Here is an 18,032-nt window from a genome sequence, read left to right on the forward strand (position 1 = left end):
CTCCACACTGTTTTCCATAGTGGCTGTATTAGTTTGCATTCCCACCAACAGTGTAATAGGGTTCCCTTTTCTCCACACCCTCTCCAGCATTTATTGCTTGTAGACTTTTGGATAGCAGCCATCCTGACTGGCGTGTAATGGTACCTCATTGTGGTTTTGATTTGCATTTCTCTAATAATGAGTGATGTTGAGCACCTTTTCATGTGTTTGTTAGCCATCTGTATGTCTTCTTTGGAGAAATGTCTGTTTAGTTCTTTGGCCCATTTTTTGATTGGGTCATTTATTTTTCTGGAATTGAGGTTCAGGAGTTGCTTGTATATTTTTGAGATTAATCCTTTGTCTGTTTCTTCATTTGCTATTATTTTCTCCCAGTCTGAGGGCTGTCTTTTCACCTTACTTATAGTTTCCTTTGTAGTGCAAAAGCTTTTAAGTTTCATTAGGTCCCATTTGTTTAGTTTTGCTTTTATTTCCAATATTCTGGGAGGTGGGTCATAGAGGATCTTGCTGTGATTTATGTCGGAGAGTGTTTTGCCTATGTTCTCCTCTAGGAGTTTTAAAGTTTCTGGTCTTACATTTAGATCTTTAATCCATTTTGAGTTTATTTTTGTGTATGGTGTTAGAAAGTGTTCTAGTTTCATTCTTTTACAAGTGGTTGACCAGTTTTCCCAGCACCACTTGTTAAAGAGGTTGTCTTTTTTCCATTGTATATCCTTGCCTCCTTTGTCAAAGATAAGGTGTCCATAGGTTCATGGATTTATCTCTGGGCTTTCTATTCTGTTCCATTGATCTATATTTCTGTCTTTGTGCCAATACCATACTGTCTTGATGACTGTGGCTTTGTAGTAGAGTCTGAAGTCAGGCAGGTTGATTCCTCCAGTTCCATTCTTCTTTCTCAAGATTACTTTCGCTTTTCGAGGTTTTTTGTATTTCCATACAAATTGTGAAATTCTTTGGTCTAGTTTTGTGAAAAATACCGTTGGTAGCTTGATAGGGATTGCATTGAATCTATAGATTGCTTTGGGTAGAATAGCCATTTTGACAATATTGATTCTTCTGATCCATGAACACGGTATGTTTCTCCATCTGTTTGTGTCCTCTTTGATTTCTTTCATCAGTGTTTTATAGTTTTCTATGTATAGGTCTTTTGTTTCTTTAGGTAGATATAGTCCTAAGTATTTTATTCTTTTTGTTGCAATGGTGAATGGTATTGTTTCCTTAATTTCTCTTTCTGTTTTTTCATTGTTAGTATATAGGAGTGCAAGGGATTTCTGTGTGTTAATTTTATATCCTGCAACTTTACTATATTCATTGATTAGCTCTAGTAATTTTCTGGAAGAGTCTTTAGGGTTTTCTATGTAGAGGATCATGTCATCTGCAAACAGCAAGAGTTTCACTTCTTCTTTTCCTATCTGGATTCCTTTTACTTCTTTTTCTGCTCTGATTGCTGTGGCCAAAACTTCCAACACTATGTTGAACAGTAGTGGTGAGAGTGGGCACCCTTGTCTTGTTCCTGATTTCAGGAGAAATGCTTTCAATTTTTCACCATTGAGGGTGATGCTTGCTGTGGGTTTGTCATATATAGCTTTTATTATGTTGAGGTATGTTCCTTCTATTCCTGCTTTCTGGAGAGTTTTAATCATAAATGAGTGTTGAATTTTGTCAAAGGCTTTCTCTGCATCTATTGAGATAATCATATGGTTTTTATCTTTCAATTTGTTAATGTGGTGTATTACATTGATTGATTTGTGGATATTAAAGAATCCTTGCATTCCTGGGATAAAGCTCACTTGGTCATGGTGTATGATTTTTTTAATATGTTGTTGGATTCTATTTGCTAGAATTTTGTTAAGGATTTTTGTATCTGTGTTCATCAGTGATATTGGCCTGTAGTATTCTTTTTTTGTGGCATCTTTGTCTGGTTTTGGAATTAGGGTGATGGTGGCCTCATAGAATGAGTTTGGAAGTTTACCTTCTTCTGCAATTTTCTGGAAGAGTTTGAGTAAGATAGGTGTTAGCTCTTCTCTAAATTTTTGGTAGAATTCAGCTATGAAGCCATCTGGTCCTGGGCTTTTGTTTGCTGGAAGATTTTTGATTACAGTTTCGATTTCCTTGCCTGTGATGGGTCTGTTAAGATCTTCTATTTCTTCCTGGTTCAGTTTTGGAAAGTTATACTTTTCTAAGAATTTGTCCATTTCATCCAAGTTGTCCATTTTATTGGCATAGAGCTGCTGGTAGTAGTCTCTTATGATCCTTTGTATTTCAGTGTTGTCTGTTGTGATCTCTCCATTTTCATTTCTAATTTTGTTAATTTGGTTCTTCTCTCTTTGTTTCTTAATGAGTCTTGCTAATGGTTTGTCAATTTTGTTTATTTTTTCAAAAAACCAGCTTTTAGCTTTGTTGATTTTTGCTATGGTCTCTTTAGTTTCTTTTGCATTTATTTCTGCCCTAATTTTTAAGATTTCTTTCCTTCTGCTAACCCTGGGGTTCTTCATTTCTTCCTTCTCTAATTGCTTTAGGTGTAGAGTTAGGTTATTTATTTGGCTTTTTTCTTGTTTCTTGATGTGAGCCTGTAATGCTATGAACCTTCCCCTTAGCACTGCTTTTACAGTGTCCCATAGGTTTTGGGTTGTTGTGTTTTCGTTTTCATTCATTTCTATACATATTTTGATTTCTTTCTTGATTTCTTCTATGATTTGTTGGTTATTCAGAAGCGTGTTATTTAGCCTCCATATGTTTGAATTTTTAACAATTTTTTTCCTGTAATTGAGATCTAATCTTACTGCACTGTGGTCAGAAAAGATGACTGGAATGATTTCAATTTTTTTGAATTTTCCAAGACCAGATTTATGGCCCAGGATCTGATCTATTCTGGAGAAGGTTCCGTGTGCACTTGAGAAAAAGGTGAAGTTGATTGTTTTGGGGTGAAATGTCCTATAGATATCAATTAGGTCTAGCTGGTCCATTGTGTCATTTAAGGTTTGTGTTTCCTTGTTAATTTTCTGTTTAGTTGATCTATCCATAGTTGTGAGTGGGGTATTAAAGTCTCCCACTATTATTGTGTTACTATTAATTTCCTCTTTCATACTCGTTAGCATTTGCCGTACATATTGCGGTGCTCCTATGTTGGGTGCATATATATTTATAATTGTTATATCTTCTTCTTGGATTGATCCTTTGATCATTATGTAGTGTCCTTCGTCTCTTTTCACATCCTTTATTTGAAAGTCTATTTTATCTGATATGAGTATTGCGACTCCTGCTTTCTTTTGGTCTCTGTTTGCGTGAAATATTTTTTTCCAGCCCTTCACTTTTAGTCTGTATGTGTCTCTTGTTTTGAGGTGGGTCTCTTGTAGACAGCATATATAGGGGTCTTGTTTTTGTATCCATTCAGCCAGTCTTTGTCTTTTGGTTGGGGCATTCAACCCATTTACATTTAAGGTAATTATTGATAGATGTGGTCCCATTGCCATTTACTTTGTTATTTTGGGTTCACGTTTATACACCCTTTCTGCATTATCTGTCTAGAGAAGATCCTTTAGCATTTGTTGAAGAGCTGGTTTGGTGGTGCTGAATTCTCTCAGCTTTTGCTTGTCTGTAAAGCTTTTGAATTCTCCTTCATATTTGAATGAGATCCTTGCTGGATACAGTAATCTAGGTTGTAGGTTATTCTCTTTCATTACTTTCAGTATGTCCTGCCATTCCTTTCTGGCCTGGAGGGTTTCTATTGATAGATCAGCTGTTATCCTTATGGGAATCCCTTTGTGTGTTATTTGTTGTTTCTCCCTTGCTGCTTTTAGTATTTGTTCTTTGTGTTTGATCTTTGTTAGTTTGATTAATATGTGTCTTGGGGTGTTTCGCCTTGGGTTTATCCTGTTTGGGACTCTCTGGGTTTCTTGGGACTTGGGTGGCTATTTCTTTCCCCATTTTAGGGAAGTTTTCAGCTATTATCTCCTCGAGTATTTTCTCATGGCCTTTCTTTTTGTTTTCTTCTTCTGGGACTCCTATGATTCGAATGTTGGGGCGTTTCACATTGTCCCAGAGGTCCCTGAGGTTGTCCTCATTTCTTTTGATCCTTTTTTCTTTTTTCCTCTCAGCTTCATTTATTTCCACCATTTTATCTTCTACCTCACTTATCCTATCTTCTGTGTCTGTTATTCTACTCTTGGTTCCCTCCAGAGTGTTTTTGATCTCATTCATTGCATTATTCATTTTTAATTGACTCTTTTATTTCTTCTAGGTCTTTATTAAACATTTCTTGCATCTTTTCAATCTTTGTCTCCAGGCTATTTATCTGTAACTCCATTTTGTTTTCAAGATTTTGGATTATTTTTATTATCATTATTCTAAATTCTTTTTCAGGTAGATTCCCTATCTCCTCCTCTTTTGTTTGACTTGGTGGGCATTTTTCATGTTCCTTTACCTGTTGGGTATTTCTCTGCCTTTTCATCTTGTTTAGATTGCTGTGTCTGGAGTGGGCTTTCTGTATTCTGGAGGTCTGTGGTTCCTTTTTATTGTGGAGGTTTTACCCAGTGGGTGGGGTTAGACGATTGGCTTGTCAAGGTTTCCTGGTTAGGGAAGCTTGCATCGGTGTTCTGGTGCGTGGAACTTGATTTCTTCTCTTTGGAGAGCAATGGAGTGCCCAGTAATGAGTTTTGAGATGGGTCTATGTGTTAGGTGTGACCTTGGGCAGCCTGTATGTTGACGTTCAGGGCTATGTTCCTGTGTTGCTGGAGAATTTGTGTGGTATGTCTTGCTCTAAAACTTATTGGCTCTTGGGTGGTGGTTGGTTCCAGTGTAGGTATGGAGGCTTTTGGATGGTCACTTATTACTTAAAGTTCCATGTAGTCAGGAGTTTTCTGGTTTTCTCAGGTTTTGGACTTACGTCTCCTGCCTCTGGATTTCAGTTTTATTCTTCCTGTAGTCTCAGGACTTCTCCAACTATACAGCACTGATAATAAAACTTCTAGGTTAATGGCGAAAAGATTCTCCCCAGTTAGGGACACCCAGAGAGGTTCACAGAGTTACATGAAGAAGGGTGGGGTGGGGGGAGATAGAGATGAGCAGGAGGAGAAAAAGGGGGACTCGAGAGAGACAGATCTACGCAGTTGTCTGTTCCCAGAGTGTTCTCCATAGCCCAGACACTCACAGAGATTCACAGAATTGGATTGGGAAGAGAAGGGGAAAGGAGGAAATAGAGGTGTTCTGAGGTAGAAAACAGAGTCAAGATTGGGAGAGAATAATCAACACAATCCTGAATAAAAATGGGAACTGAATATTGGATTCTTAAATGTTCACAATTTATATCATATACTGAAAAACAAAAATTAAAAATCTAGAGTAGAGGTTAGACTCTTAAAAATACTATATTAAAAACAAAAACCAAAACACACACAAAAAATTTTAGAAATATATATGAAGTTCAGTTTAAACATAGGGCTGCTTTTTTTTTGGTAAGGTTATAGTGTATTGAAAATGAAAATTAAGGAGTAGTAGAGGAGTACTAGAGGACTTTAAAAGAAATAAGAGAAAAAGAAAAATAGAAGAGAAAAAGGAAAAAAAAAATTTTTTTCCCTAATTAAAAAATCGTAAAAATCTATGAAAATGAAAGTTAAGGAGTAATGGGGGAGTAATAGGGAATTTTAAAGGAAAATAAAAGAAAAAAGAAAAAAAATTTTTTTTTCCTTACTTAAAAAAAAAAAAGTAAAAATATATCTAGGAATTTCTCTGGAGCTGTTGCGGTCAGTGTGGGTTCAGCTCAGTTTCAGATAGCTCCTCGTTCCAGCTTACACTTCTCGATATCTACAGGCCCCTTCCGGTGTAGTCGGTGTTTTCTACCGGGATTTTAATCTGTTGCACCAGTCCCTTCTGAAGTGGTTCCCTTTGTTTATTTGGCTTCTGTTTGCCGGTCTCTTCAGAGCCTCATTTCCGCCCTGACACAGGCGGGCGGAGGTGGACTCTTATTTGGGTAGCTAGTTCCGTCGCGCTGCCGGGAGGGGCTGGCGCTGCTTTCTCTGTCTGCGCTGCTCAGGCTCCCGGCTGCTCTATATGGAGCGCGCCCCGCGCTGCACGCGGTTCCAGCCCTAGGGTGTTCCACAAAAGCGCGGAACAAAAAGCTGTGCCTGCTCTTTGTGCCTTCCCCGTCAGAGCGGTCCAGGCAGCCAGGGGCTTGACGGGTGCACTCTCCCCGGGTGCGGTGCGCCCACTCCCTTCCGCGGTCCCAGTCTCAGTTTCCGCCGGCGCCATTGGGTGCGCGCGCCTTCTGCCCTCCGCGTCCCCAGCTCCAGTCCCCGCCTGCGCCGGTCGGGTGCCTGCGCCCTGTGTCTCGCCGCGACCCTCCCGGCGGATGTCGACCATCCAGAATCTCAGGAGGTCTTTGATTAGAAACTGGGGGCCTGTTTGTAGTGCGGCAGGGCATGTGGTCCTTGGTGCCGAGCCTGCCCCCTTCCCCTCCACTCCCCCCTGCCTCCTGCCTCCAGCGGGGCTGGGCCGGTCCGCAGCCTGCGAGCTCTTCTCTGGACTTTCTCGGTCCCTTTGTTCTGCGAACGGCCGGCAGTGTGTTCGGGCCGGTTAATTTTCTCTCTCTCTTTTGCTCTCCCACAGTTCAAGTTGGCAACTCACAAAAGCTCCCTCCGATTGTCCTCAGGGCACTCAGGCCCGGACCCTACCCCAAGCAATGCCGGCCGCTCCTCTCCATTCCGCCCCCACTTGCTGGTGGCGGATGCGGGGGTCTGGGGTACTTTTCTGCTGGGAGTTGCTTTTAGGCTCGTAATCTGTGGGTTTTATTTATTGTTTCTCTCCAAGTCAGGTTGCCCTCCAAGATTCAAACACTTCCCCCAGGCCCGCCAGTGCGAGGGTTTCCTGGTGTCTGGAAACGTTCTCTATTAAGACTCCCTTCCCGGGATGGATCTCCGTCCTTAGCTCTTTTGTCTCACTTTTTATCTCCTACCTCCTTTCGAAGACAATGGGCTGCTTTTCTGGGCGCCTGATGACCTCAGCTACTCAGCTAGCGATCAGAAGTTGTTTTGTGAAGTTTGCTCTGCGTTCAGTTATTTTTTTGATGAATTTGTAGGAGAGAAAGTGGTCTCCCCGTCCTACTCCTCCACCATCTTGGCTCCTCCCTGGAATACATTCTTAAATAAATGTAGCTGTGTTATACATCATTTTAATGTGCATTTCTTGCTTTTTTTTTTTTAAACTAATGACTTACTAGTTGCTGTGTATTTTATAATTATTTTAGACTGGGAAATGATGTTAGACAAAAAGCAAATTTGAACAATTTTTTTACTCGAGTTCAGGATGGGTCATGAGAATCAGAGACAACTCACAACATCAACAACACATGTAGCCCAGGAATGTACAGTGTACATGTAATGAATGTACAGTGTGGTGGTGGTTCAAGAAGTTTTGCAAAGAAGATGAGAGCCTTGAAGATGAAGATTGCAGTGGGTGGCCATCGGAAGTTGAAAATGACCAATTGAGAGCCGTCATTGAAGCTGATCGTCTTAAAACTACACAAGAAGTTGCCAAAGAACTCAACGTCATCCTCAACCATTCTTTGGTCATCCCGCATTTGAAGCAAATTGGAGAGATGTGAAAAAACTCAATAAGGTTTTGCCTCATGAGCTGACCACAAATCAAAAATATCGTTCCATTTTCTCTTATTCTGTGCAGCAACAACAAACCATTTCTTGATTGGATTGTGATGTGGGACAAAAAGTGAATTTTATATGACAGCCAGCAGTGATGGCTCAGTGATTGGACCAGAAGAAGCTTCCAAGCAATTCCCAAAGCCAAACTTGCACCAGAAAAGGTCATAGTCACTGTTTTGTGGTCTGCTGCTGATCTGATCCACTACAGCTTTCTGAATTCCAGCAAACCTATTACATCTGAGAAGTATGCTCAGCAGATCAATGAAATGCATCAAAAACTGCAACGCCTCCTGCCAGTGTTGGTCAACAGAAAGGGCCCGATTCTTCTCCATGGCAATGCCCAACTGCATGTCACACAACCAACACTTCAAAAGTTGAACTAATGGGGCTACAAGGTTTTGTCTTATCCACTGTATTCACCTGACCTCTTACCGACCGACTACCACTTCTTCAAGCATTTGGACAACTTTTTGCAGGGAAAACACTTCTACATCCAGCAGGAGACAGAAAATGCTTTCCAAGAGTTCATCGAATCCCGAAGCACAGATTTTTATGCTACAGGAATCAACAAACTTTTCTCATTGGCAAAAATATGTTGGTTGTAATGGTTCCTATTTTGATAATAAAGATGTGATTGAGCCTAGTTATAATGATTTAAAAGTCACGGTCTGAAACCACAATTACTTTTGCACTAACCTAACAGCTTGACTGGAGAAGGAAATGGCAACCCACTCCAGTATTCTCGCCTGGAAAATCCCATGGACAGAGAAGCTTGGTAGGCTACAGTCTGTGGGGTCACAAAGAGTCAGACACGACTGAGCGACTTCACTTTGAATAGCTTGTCAGTTCCACATTCCTTACCAGGATCTCCTGTTGTTAAGATAACTCATGCAAGTGACTGCTATCTTGCCTGGCCCAGGTGGGCAGTTTCAGTCAGTATTTCCCCTAACAAAACCAACCAACATCATTCACATTTCCTGTTTTGTCTAATACTTTCCTCTTTCTCTGTTTTTCATCATCTTGTCTCTTCCACTCACTTTCCAATCTTAAGTCCTACTCACTGGGGTCTTTATAAAGGTTTTAGTTTAACATTCTGCTAGAAAAGGCATTTTCAGTCATCTCTGCTCTGCTTTCTTTGCTAAATTTTTGGATGTTCTTTGAGTCTTTTCACTAATCGTTATGTTGCTCAGGTGACGGGTAGTCTACTGTGTGTCATTCATATGTGTATATCTCATATTTTCCATCTCCATCAGCTATTATTACTGAGCAAAGTTTGTGTGCCTGATGAACAGTGAGGCCAGATAAACTGAAATGTTAAGAGTCTGAAGCAGAAAAAGATTTATTGCAGGGGCATACAAGGAGAACATGTGGCTTGTGCTCAAAAATCCCAAACTTTGTGATTGTTTGTGGTAAGTTTTCACAGGCAGAATTTGGGGTGAGGGCTACAGATTATGGCTTCCTTCTGATTGGTTTCCCTGATGGCTCAGATGGTAAAGTGACTGTCAACAATGCAGGCGACCTGGTTTCAATCCCTGGGTGGGGAAGATCCTCTGGAGAAGGAAATGGCAACCCACTCCAGTACTCTTGGCCTGGAAAATTCCGTGGCCGGAGGAGCCTGGTAGGCTACAATCCATGGGGTTGCAAAGAGTCGGACATGACTGAGCAACTTCACTTTCTCATGGCTTGTGGGATCTTAGCTCCCTGACCAAGAATGACCAGGAGTTGATCCCATGCCCCTTGCAGCGCAAGCAGTATAAACCACTGGACTCCAGGGAAGTCCCTGCACTGTGGTTTCTTCAGTGCTCCTCCCTTGTTTTTGCATTCCATTCCTTCCCTGATTAGCCACTGTTTGAACCTACCCTTTGTAAGGAAGGTCAAGGAGGCTGAATGAAACCTGTTTCCTGCAAACAAGAAACAGAAAGACTTTTGTACTCAGGAGCCCCATAGGATCCTGCTCAGTTTCACTGTCCTGATAGGCTGGGATTTCAGTGTATTCTCACTGCCCAAGACCTCTCCCCACCCCGCCCCCCGCCCCAAACATTTGAGAACTCTGGGAGAAAGTAGTTTGAAAAGCTTTCACATAGTTCCATTAGATACATTAATATTTTAAGGCTTTGCTTTTAAAGGACTTGGTGAGTCCAGGACTTTCCTGATGGTCTAGTGGTTCAGTGCAGCGGACGTGGGGTTTGATCCCTGGTTGGGGAACTAGGATCCCACATGCCGTGGAGCAACTAAGCCAGTGCTCCTCAGCTGCTGAGCCCGCATGCCACAACTAGATAGTCCATGCACCACAACGAAAGATCCTGCACAATGCAAGGAAGAAGATCCTGTGTGCTACAACTGGGATCCTATGCAGCCAAATAAATATTAAAACCAAATCAAACAAAACAATCCAGAAAGCAAAAACAGAATCCAGAAAAAAGGCTACTTCAGATATTTTAGGCTCAACCTAACTAATATAATTAGAAGAGAGAGCATTTTTTTTTCTTGGAGAAATTAGTAAGTAATACTTTGTTTTTCTTTGTATAGATGAGTCCTGCCAGTTTAAAAATACCGCAATTTACAATTTGAGCATGCATCCACAGTAGGTGGCCTATTGTAATTTGAAGAAATTTTTTTGGCTAATACTTTTCGAAAACTCTGAATTTGTAAGTTTTGAGGTGTTAAAATGTATAACAATTCTGTTATAAATGTATGTGTTATAGAGTAGATAAATATATAGCTATGGAGGTAGGAATAAATACTGTATAAATGTTGGTATCATACAGTAATGACATGACTTATAAACACTGGGTACTTGGCACTGAAGGGGTTGCTTGAAAAGCAAGGGGACTTAAAATTGTATAATGGTGACATAATATTGAATTTTTACTTTGTTTTCCATATAAAAATTTGAAGAGAAGAAAATACTGTTATTTTTAGCATTTCTGTCATTTTGGTTTTATATGTCATTCAGAGGAGTTCATTTAGTCGTGTCTGACTCTGCGACCCCATGGACTGTAGCCTACCAGGCTCCTCCGTCCATGGGATTTTCCAGGCAAGAGTACTGGAGTGGGTTGCCGTTTCCTTAGGAGTTCATTTAGTAGACATAAATCATCATGTTGCTTTTTCAGTAGCAGTTTCTGAAACTACAGTTCAGATGTATATAGAAGTCACTCTTCTGTTTTTACTCCTGTGAATTCATTTAACATGGATTTCTTTTCATCAGCTCTGTTTAAGAGTACCCTTTAGGGAACCAGGTCGGAGAACTAAGATCCCACATCCCGTACCGTACAGCCAGAAAAAAAAAAACCCATCAGAGAACCCTTTAAAAAATGTTAACAACTCATAAACTAGTTAGTTCTTAATGGTTTTCTTTGTCTTAAAATTCTAGGAATTGAAGCCCTTTTTTATGAAGGAAGTTGGCAGTCACTTTGATGATTTTGTGACCAGTCTCATTGAAAAATCTGCATCATTAGACAATGGTGGTTGTGCTCTCACATCCTTTTCTATTTTTGAGGGAGACAACAACCACCGAGCTAAGTAAGTACAAATAATAGTTTCTTTTAATGCACACGTAGATTCTAGTACAGCTCAATGGGAAAATGCCTGGGTTCACACCCTAGCATCACCTTTTATTGGCTGTATATTGCTGTTTTAACCTCTTGAAGGGTGGGTTTCTTCATCTTACTATGTGGATTATAACAAACACGCATACCTCATTTAAGACTATACTAACTCATAACATGGCCAGCACTTGTTGAATTCTTTACCTTTAAATGAAACAGTGACCCTATGAGGCAGATACTATAACTGTCTGCATATTACAAATTTGGGAAACTGAAGCACAGAGCAGTTAAATGTCCAAGATAACACAGTGGGAATTTGAACCCAGAGTCTGTCTCCAGCATCAGTGCTCTTCCCTATATCATTATCCTGCCTCCCTGTTGTACTCTGTACAGTACTCATAATAAAGTACAGTGCAAGTAGTTATTCTTATTGGTCAGTCACGCAGAGCCATAGAGGGAAGGGAGGGCTGTCAAAGGCCAGTGTGTGCTAATTTACCATTTTGTGCTTTCCTTGGTTTTATACCTCTCTGGTCTCTGTCAATCTGCTGTTCTGGAGAACAGTTTTGATCAGGAGAGTCACCAGAAGTAGTAGTGGTACTACAAGAAACCCTGAAGAAGATGATAGAGGTAGATGCTAAATGGGAGATTTTAGTAACTGGAGGCACCTTTTTATATCATGAGGCTGTTGGTGATTGTTGGAAGACTTTAGGGGTTGTTGTTGTGAAAGTCACTCAGTTGTGTCCAACTCTTTGCGACCCTATGGACTATATAGTCCATGGAATTCTCCAGGCCAGAATACTGGAGTGGGTAACCTTTCCCTTTGCCAGGGGATCTTCCCAACCCAGGGATCTAACCCAGGTCTCCAACATGGCAGGCGGATTCTTTACCAGCTGAGCCACAAGGGATCATAAATATCAGTGCCATTTTGGAGGGCAGATCAATAATAGTATGTGAACTGAGTAAAGTATGGCTGGAGTCTTGTCCTTAGGAATATTTAGGAGAAGGAAGAGTGGTTGTCAGCCTGTCATTCCAGGAATGCCTCTCTCTCCATAGGGGCTGGCCAGGCATTTCCAGGAGGCTTAAGTGCTGTTCTGGCTACTTTTGCCTAACATCTCTTCCTTCCTAATCAGATGTGTCTGCACCTACCTCATAGCGTTGTTCAGAAGGAACAAATGAGATAACATGCATAAAACCCTAACACAGTATCTGGATCATAGTGAGAAGGCAGTTAGTTAATATTACAAGCTATTAGTTGGTAGTATTTATTCCTTCTCTTTATCCATAGGTTTAAATTTCTTGTAATACTTGAAGTACTCATATTTTATTTTAATTTTTGGTCTTCCCAGAGATCTGAGAGCACCTCCGGAACATGGAAAGATTTTTGTTATAAGGCGATCTGTCTTAGAGTAAGTATTTTTAGTTGTTTTGGTTATTTGTTTGAATTTTTAAAAATCAGGCTATTCTGATTGTTAGAATCACTGTGTAATCTATGAATGTTTGTTCTGTGTTTATGTAATCCGTTAGTTTTGATACTTCTTTTTGTACATTTGCCATCTCTTGCTCCTCCTTTGATTTTTTTGGTTCTGCGTCTGGTTTCAAAAGAGAAGTTGTACGTAAGAGTGGTTATTGGTCCTCTGATAAATTCCTTGAAGTTGTGCTTCAGAGAATTGGTTACCCAAAGAGCTGGAACAAAACTTTCCCAATTGAGTAAACCACTTTTGAGAGAGTATGGCTGCCTTCTTGACACATAAGTTTTTTTCATCTCTCTTTGGCTAGGCTTTGAGACTTGATAGATTTCTCAGCTTTACTTATTTTAGAACCCTAGTTGTGTAGATTTTTTTCTTAATTATTAATATTTATTTATTTGGCTCTGCTGGGTCTCAGTTGAGCACATGGAATCTTTAGTTGCAGTGTACAAACTCAGCTGCAGCATGTGGGATCTAGTTCCCTGACCAAGGATCAAACCCAGGTCCCCTGCATTGGAACCTTGGAGTCTTAGCCACTGGACCACCAGGGAAGCTTCCTTGTTTTGTTTATTTTTAATTGAAGGATAATTACAATATTGTGTTAATTTCTGTCGTGTATCAATATAGATCAGTCATAGCAGTTATGTAGATTTTATGGGGGGAAAATAGGCTATGTAGACTAATTGTGGCAACCTCATTTGTGAACTGAAAATTGAAAGTGCATTTTGAGTAGGTAATGAGCATTTCTTTTGAAATGCTCTGTGAGTAGGTAATTATTATTCATTTCTTTATAAGAATACTGATACTCATTAGTAATATTTCGTGATTACTGTTGAGATGTTTTTGGAGCATGGATTAAGCATCTTCTGAACTACTTTGAAGTAAAGTCTTTAATATTTGATGTTTTAAAATATTGATTAATTTTATTTGAACTGAAATTACAGTGAGCTGTTTGAGGTGGACCACATCAGAACAATATATCACATGTTCATTGCCCTCCTCATTCTCTTCATTCTCAGCACACTTGCAGTAGATTATATTGATGAAGGAAGGTAAGACAGCATACCTGTTTAGTGGATGCATGGGGTAAATAATTCAGTTAAATCGCTTCAGAAAATCCCAGAACAGCTGGTTCAAGAGTGAGATCCCTCTCTCTTGAAAAGTACAACCAAAAAGAATATTAGAAGTTTTATTACTTTTAATTTTTTAAATAGTCTGTTTTAATAGACCATATTAGTTGTTTCTAGGTAATTTTCCTTTAGGAAAATTTGGAGAGAATTTTGTATATATAACATCAATATTTCTACTGTGGTATGTATTATAGGTTGTTTCTAAAAATAGGGTAGCTTATTGGAATTTAATGTTTGAAAAATGTGATATTTTAATGTAAAAATCAAATAACTAAAAATGACAATGATAATCACACATTGAATTATGTGCTTTATTAGTAAATTAAAATTTGAGATAATGATGTGATGTGTATTAGATTTTCAGATTGTATTATTTCTTTCTGAAAAACCATCGTTTGTACATAACTGATTGCTGTTTGAACATTTCAGATACTAACTTTGCCATAGACTATTTCAGAGTTTAAAATACATTAATGTGAGAATCTACTCTTTGGGAAATTCAGAGTCTTATTTTAGTATTTTAGATATCATAGGTTCAAAGACCATATTATCCTATGGCTTTTAGAAAATAAATTGTGAAGTGGAGGCTTAGGAGCACAAATGTTACATCCATGTCTTCTGTTTATTAGTGTTGTTTCCTGAAGTTGAGGGTTTGAGGTCTGAAAGTTTTTAATTTTATGAATCAGTGTGTATTTAAAAAATCCACTTCTGTGTTCTTTCTTTGTGTTTTTTCTCCCCAGGCTGGTGCTTGAGTTCAATCTCATGTCTTATGCTTTTGGGAAACTTACTGTTGCTATGTGGACGTGGTTCACCATGTTCATATGTACACTTACAGTTCCTTATTTCCTGTTTCAACGCTGGGCCAGAGGCTATCACAGGACTTCTCATCCAGTGGTCTATTCTTTCATACACTGCTTCCTTTTTGTGGTCTTCCAGACTGGAGTTCTAGGTATAGGACCACTTTATGTTGTGTTAGCATATACACTACCACCAGCTTCCCGGTTCATCGTTATACTTGAACAGGTAAGATTTTGAGTGTGCCTAGTGCAATGATTTGCTTAGTTAGTAATAATAATTCAGTTGCTTTTGTTAATTAGTTGGATAAATTTTCATATCTGGTTCTTTAGGCTCTTAATTATAAAATTAAAGTGTTAACTAGATCATCTTTTAAAATTCGTTCTATCTTCAGTGTCTAATTCTTGATAATTTAAATAAATTGAACTATTCTGGATGAATTCAAATTTAGTTCTTGAACATTTTTTTTAGAAACCATCTAAATTAGAAAATATTTTTGTCATTGAAAACTCCACTTTTAAAGTGTCAGATTGATTGTTTTGTCATATAACCATCTAAAAGATTTATTTTGCTTGTACGCCCTTCAGAATTTTCTGACTTACATTGGCTATCTGTAATGTAACAATGGATTGGTTCAAAATGGGGAAAGGAGTACATCAAGGCTGTATATTGTCGCCCTGCTTGTTTAACTTATATGCAGAGTATATTATGCAAAATGCCGGGCTGGGTGAATCACAAGTTAAAATCCAAATTGCTGGGAAAAATAACAACAACCTCAGATATGCAGATGATACCACTCTAATGGCAGAAAGTGAAGAGGGAGGGACTATAGAGCCTCTTGATGAGGGTGAAAGAGGGAAGTGAAAAGCTGTCTTAGAACTCAGCATTCAAAAAACTAAGTTCATGGCATCTGGTCCCATCATTTCATAGCAAATAGAAAGGGGAAAAGTGGAAGCAGTGACAGATTTTCTTTTCTTGAGCTCCAAAATCACTGTGGGTGGTGAGTACAGCCATGAAGTTAAAAGGTGCTTGCTCCTTGGAAGGAAAGCTATGACAAACCTAGACAGCATGTTAAAAAGCAGAGACATCACTGCTGACAAAGGTCCATCAAGTCAAAGCTATGGTTTTTTCAGTAGTTATGTGCGGATGGGAGAGTTGGACCGTAAAGAAGGCTGAGCACCAAAGAATTGATGCTTTTGAACTGTGGTCCTGGAGAAGATACTTGAGAGTCCCTTGGACTGCAAGGAGATGAAACCAGTCAATCCTAACGGAAATCAGTCCTGAATATTCATTGGGAAGGACTGATGCTGAAGCTTCAATACTTTGTCCACCTGATGTGAAGAGCCAACTCACTGGGAAAGGCCCTGATGCTGGGAAAGATTGAGGGCAGGAGAAGAGGGCATCAGAGGTTGAGATGGTTGTCTGGAATCACCGATTCAATTGGCATGAGTTTGAGCAAACTTCAGGAGATACAGGACAGGGAAGCCTGGCGTACTGCAGTCCATGGAGTGGCAAAGAGTTGGACATGACCGCCACTGATCAGCAATAACAGCAATGCTCTGCTTGGTTGTCTGAAATGCTCTGTTTGATGAAAAGGACTATTTCAGGAGACTTCCTTTGAACAGGCTTTTAATTTCTCAATTCATAATATACATGTAATAGCGGTGTTAGATGCAAAGTAATTTGAGTAATAATATATCCCTCTTTAGAGTTCTTCACTGTTTAGTCCGTTAAAGTGAGTTTGAGTTGGCATATACAAAATTAATAGCTCTTTATGTGATTATAATCTTGTGCTGTTCAGTGGTTGCTTATAGGAGACAAGACAGTGATAGAAAAGTCATCTTTCCTTCCTTCTCCTTTGCAGATTCGTTTTATAATGAAGGCCCACTCATTTGTCAGAGAGAATGTGCCTCGGGTACTCAATTCAGCCAAGGAGAAATCAGGTATGTAATTCCAGAAGTCAAAGGATTGTTCATAGGGTATTTCAACCTTAGGGTGTTTACTGGGATTGATTGTATATTACATTCTGTAGACATTATGTTTGGTTTTAAATACAAGGATCCAAAAAACCCAACTTGTTAGGAAGGAGAAATATATATATATATATATATATATATATATATATATATATATATATATATATGGTCTGCATTGATTTGGAAGACTTTCTTGCTATTTCCTGATTATTTCCATTTTACCTTTGTAGCAACCCAAATTTAAAAACACTGATTATTAGACTCCTGCAACTTTGCATTATTTGTGCAGAATGTTTTTTTAAAATTTATTTTAATTGGAGGATAATTGCTTTACAATATTGTGATGATTTTTGCCATACATCAGCATGAATTGGCCACAGGTATACAAGTGTGCCCTGCATCCTGAACCCCACTCCCACTTGCCTCCTCACCCTAGCCCTCTGGGTTATCCCAGAGCCCTGGCTTTGGGTGCCCTGCTTCATGCATCAAACTTGCCCTGGTCATCTGTTTTACATACTTGTATACATACATATACTTGTTTCAGTGCTATTCTTTCAAATCATGCCACCGTCACCTTCTCCCACAGAGTCCAAAAGTCTGTTCTTTACATCTGTGTCTCTTCTGCTGTCTTGCATATAGGGTCATCATTACTGTCTTTCTAAATTTCATACATATTCCTTAATATACAGTATTGGTGTTTCTCTTTCTGACTTACTTCACTCTGTATAATAGGCTCCAGGTTCATCCACCTCATTAGAACTGACTCAGATGTGTTCCAGTGGGAAATGAGTAACATCCCATTGTATGTGTACCACAACTTCTTTATCCATTCATCTGGCGATGGACATCTAGGTTGCTTCCATGTCCTAGCTATTGTAAACAGTTCTGCAGTGAACATTAGGGTACATGTATCCCTTTCAATTCTGGTTCCCTCAGTGTGTATGCCCAGCAGAGGGATTGCTGGGTCATATGGCAGTTCTATTTCCAATTTTTTAAGGAATCTACACACTGTTCTCCATAGTGGCTATACCAGTTTGCATTCCCACCAGCAGTGTAAGAGGGTTCCCTTTTCTCCTCACCCTCTCCAGCATTTATTGTTTGTAGACTTTTTGATGGTGGCTTTTCTGACTGCTGTGAGATGGTACCTCATTGTGGTTTTGATTTGCATTTCTTTGATAATGAGTGATGTTGAGCATCTTTTCATGTGTATGTTAGCCATCTGTATGTCTTCTTTGGAGAAATGTCCGTTTGGTTCTTTGGCTCACTTTTTGGTTGGGTGGTTTGTTTTTCTGGTATTGAGCAGCATGCAGCTGCTTATATATTTTGGAGATTAATTCTTTGTCTGTTGTTTCATTTACTATTATTTTCTCCCATTTGGAAGGCTGCCTTTTCACCTTGTTTATAGTTTCCTTCATTGTGCAAAAGCTTTTAAGTTTAATTAGGTCCCATTTGTTTATTGTTTCTATTT

At 39.3% G+C, this 18,032-nt stretch overlaps 1 protein-coding gene across 4 annotated transcripts in view; it reads left to right on the top strand.

The window, feature by feature from the left end:
* The window catches only part of SOAT1 (sterol O-acyltransferase 1), a 70,131-nt gene that overhangs the window by 41,276 nt on the left and 10,823 nt on the right, over nt 1–18,032 (top strand). For all 4 annotated transcript variants that reach the window (XM_043923638.1, XM_043923637.1, XM_043923636.1 and 1 more), the window contains 5 exons: nt 11,023–11,171; nt 12,544–12,603; nt 13,608–13,715; nt 14,534–14,816; nt 16,453–16,531. In XM_043923638.1, coding sequence (XP_043779573.1) covers nt 11,023–11,171; nt 12,544–12,603; nt 13,608–13,715; nt 14,534–14,816; nt 16,453–16,531 — 679 coding nt within the window. The remainder of the gene's footprint in view (nt 1–11,022; nt 11,172–12,543; nt 12,604–13,607; nt 13,716–14,533; nt 14,817–16,452; nt 16,532–18,032) is intronic.

This window comes from Cervus elaphus, chromosome 14 (assembly GCF_910594005.1).
Source record: "Cervus elaphus chromosome 14, mCerEla1.1, whole genome shotgun sequence".
NCBI classification, from domain to species: Eukaryota; Metazoa; Chordata; class Mammalia; order Artiodactyla; family Cervidae; genus Cervus; species Cervus elaphus.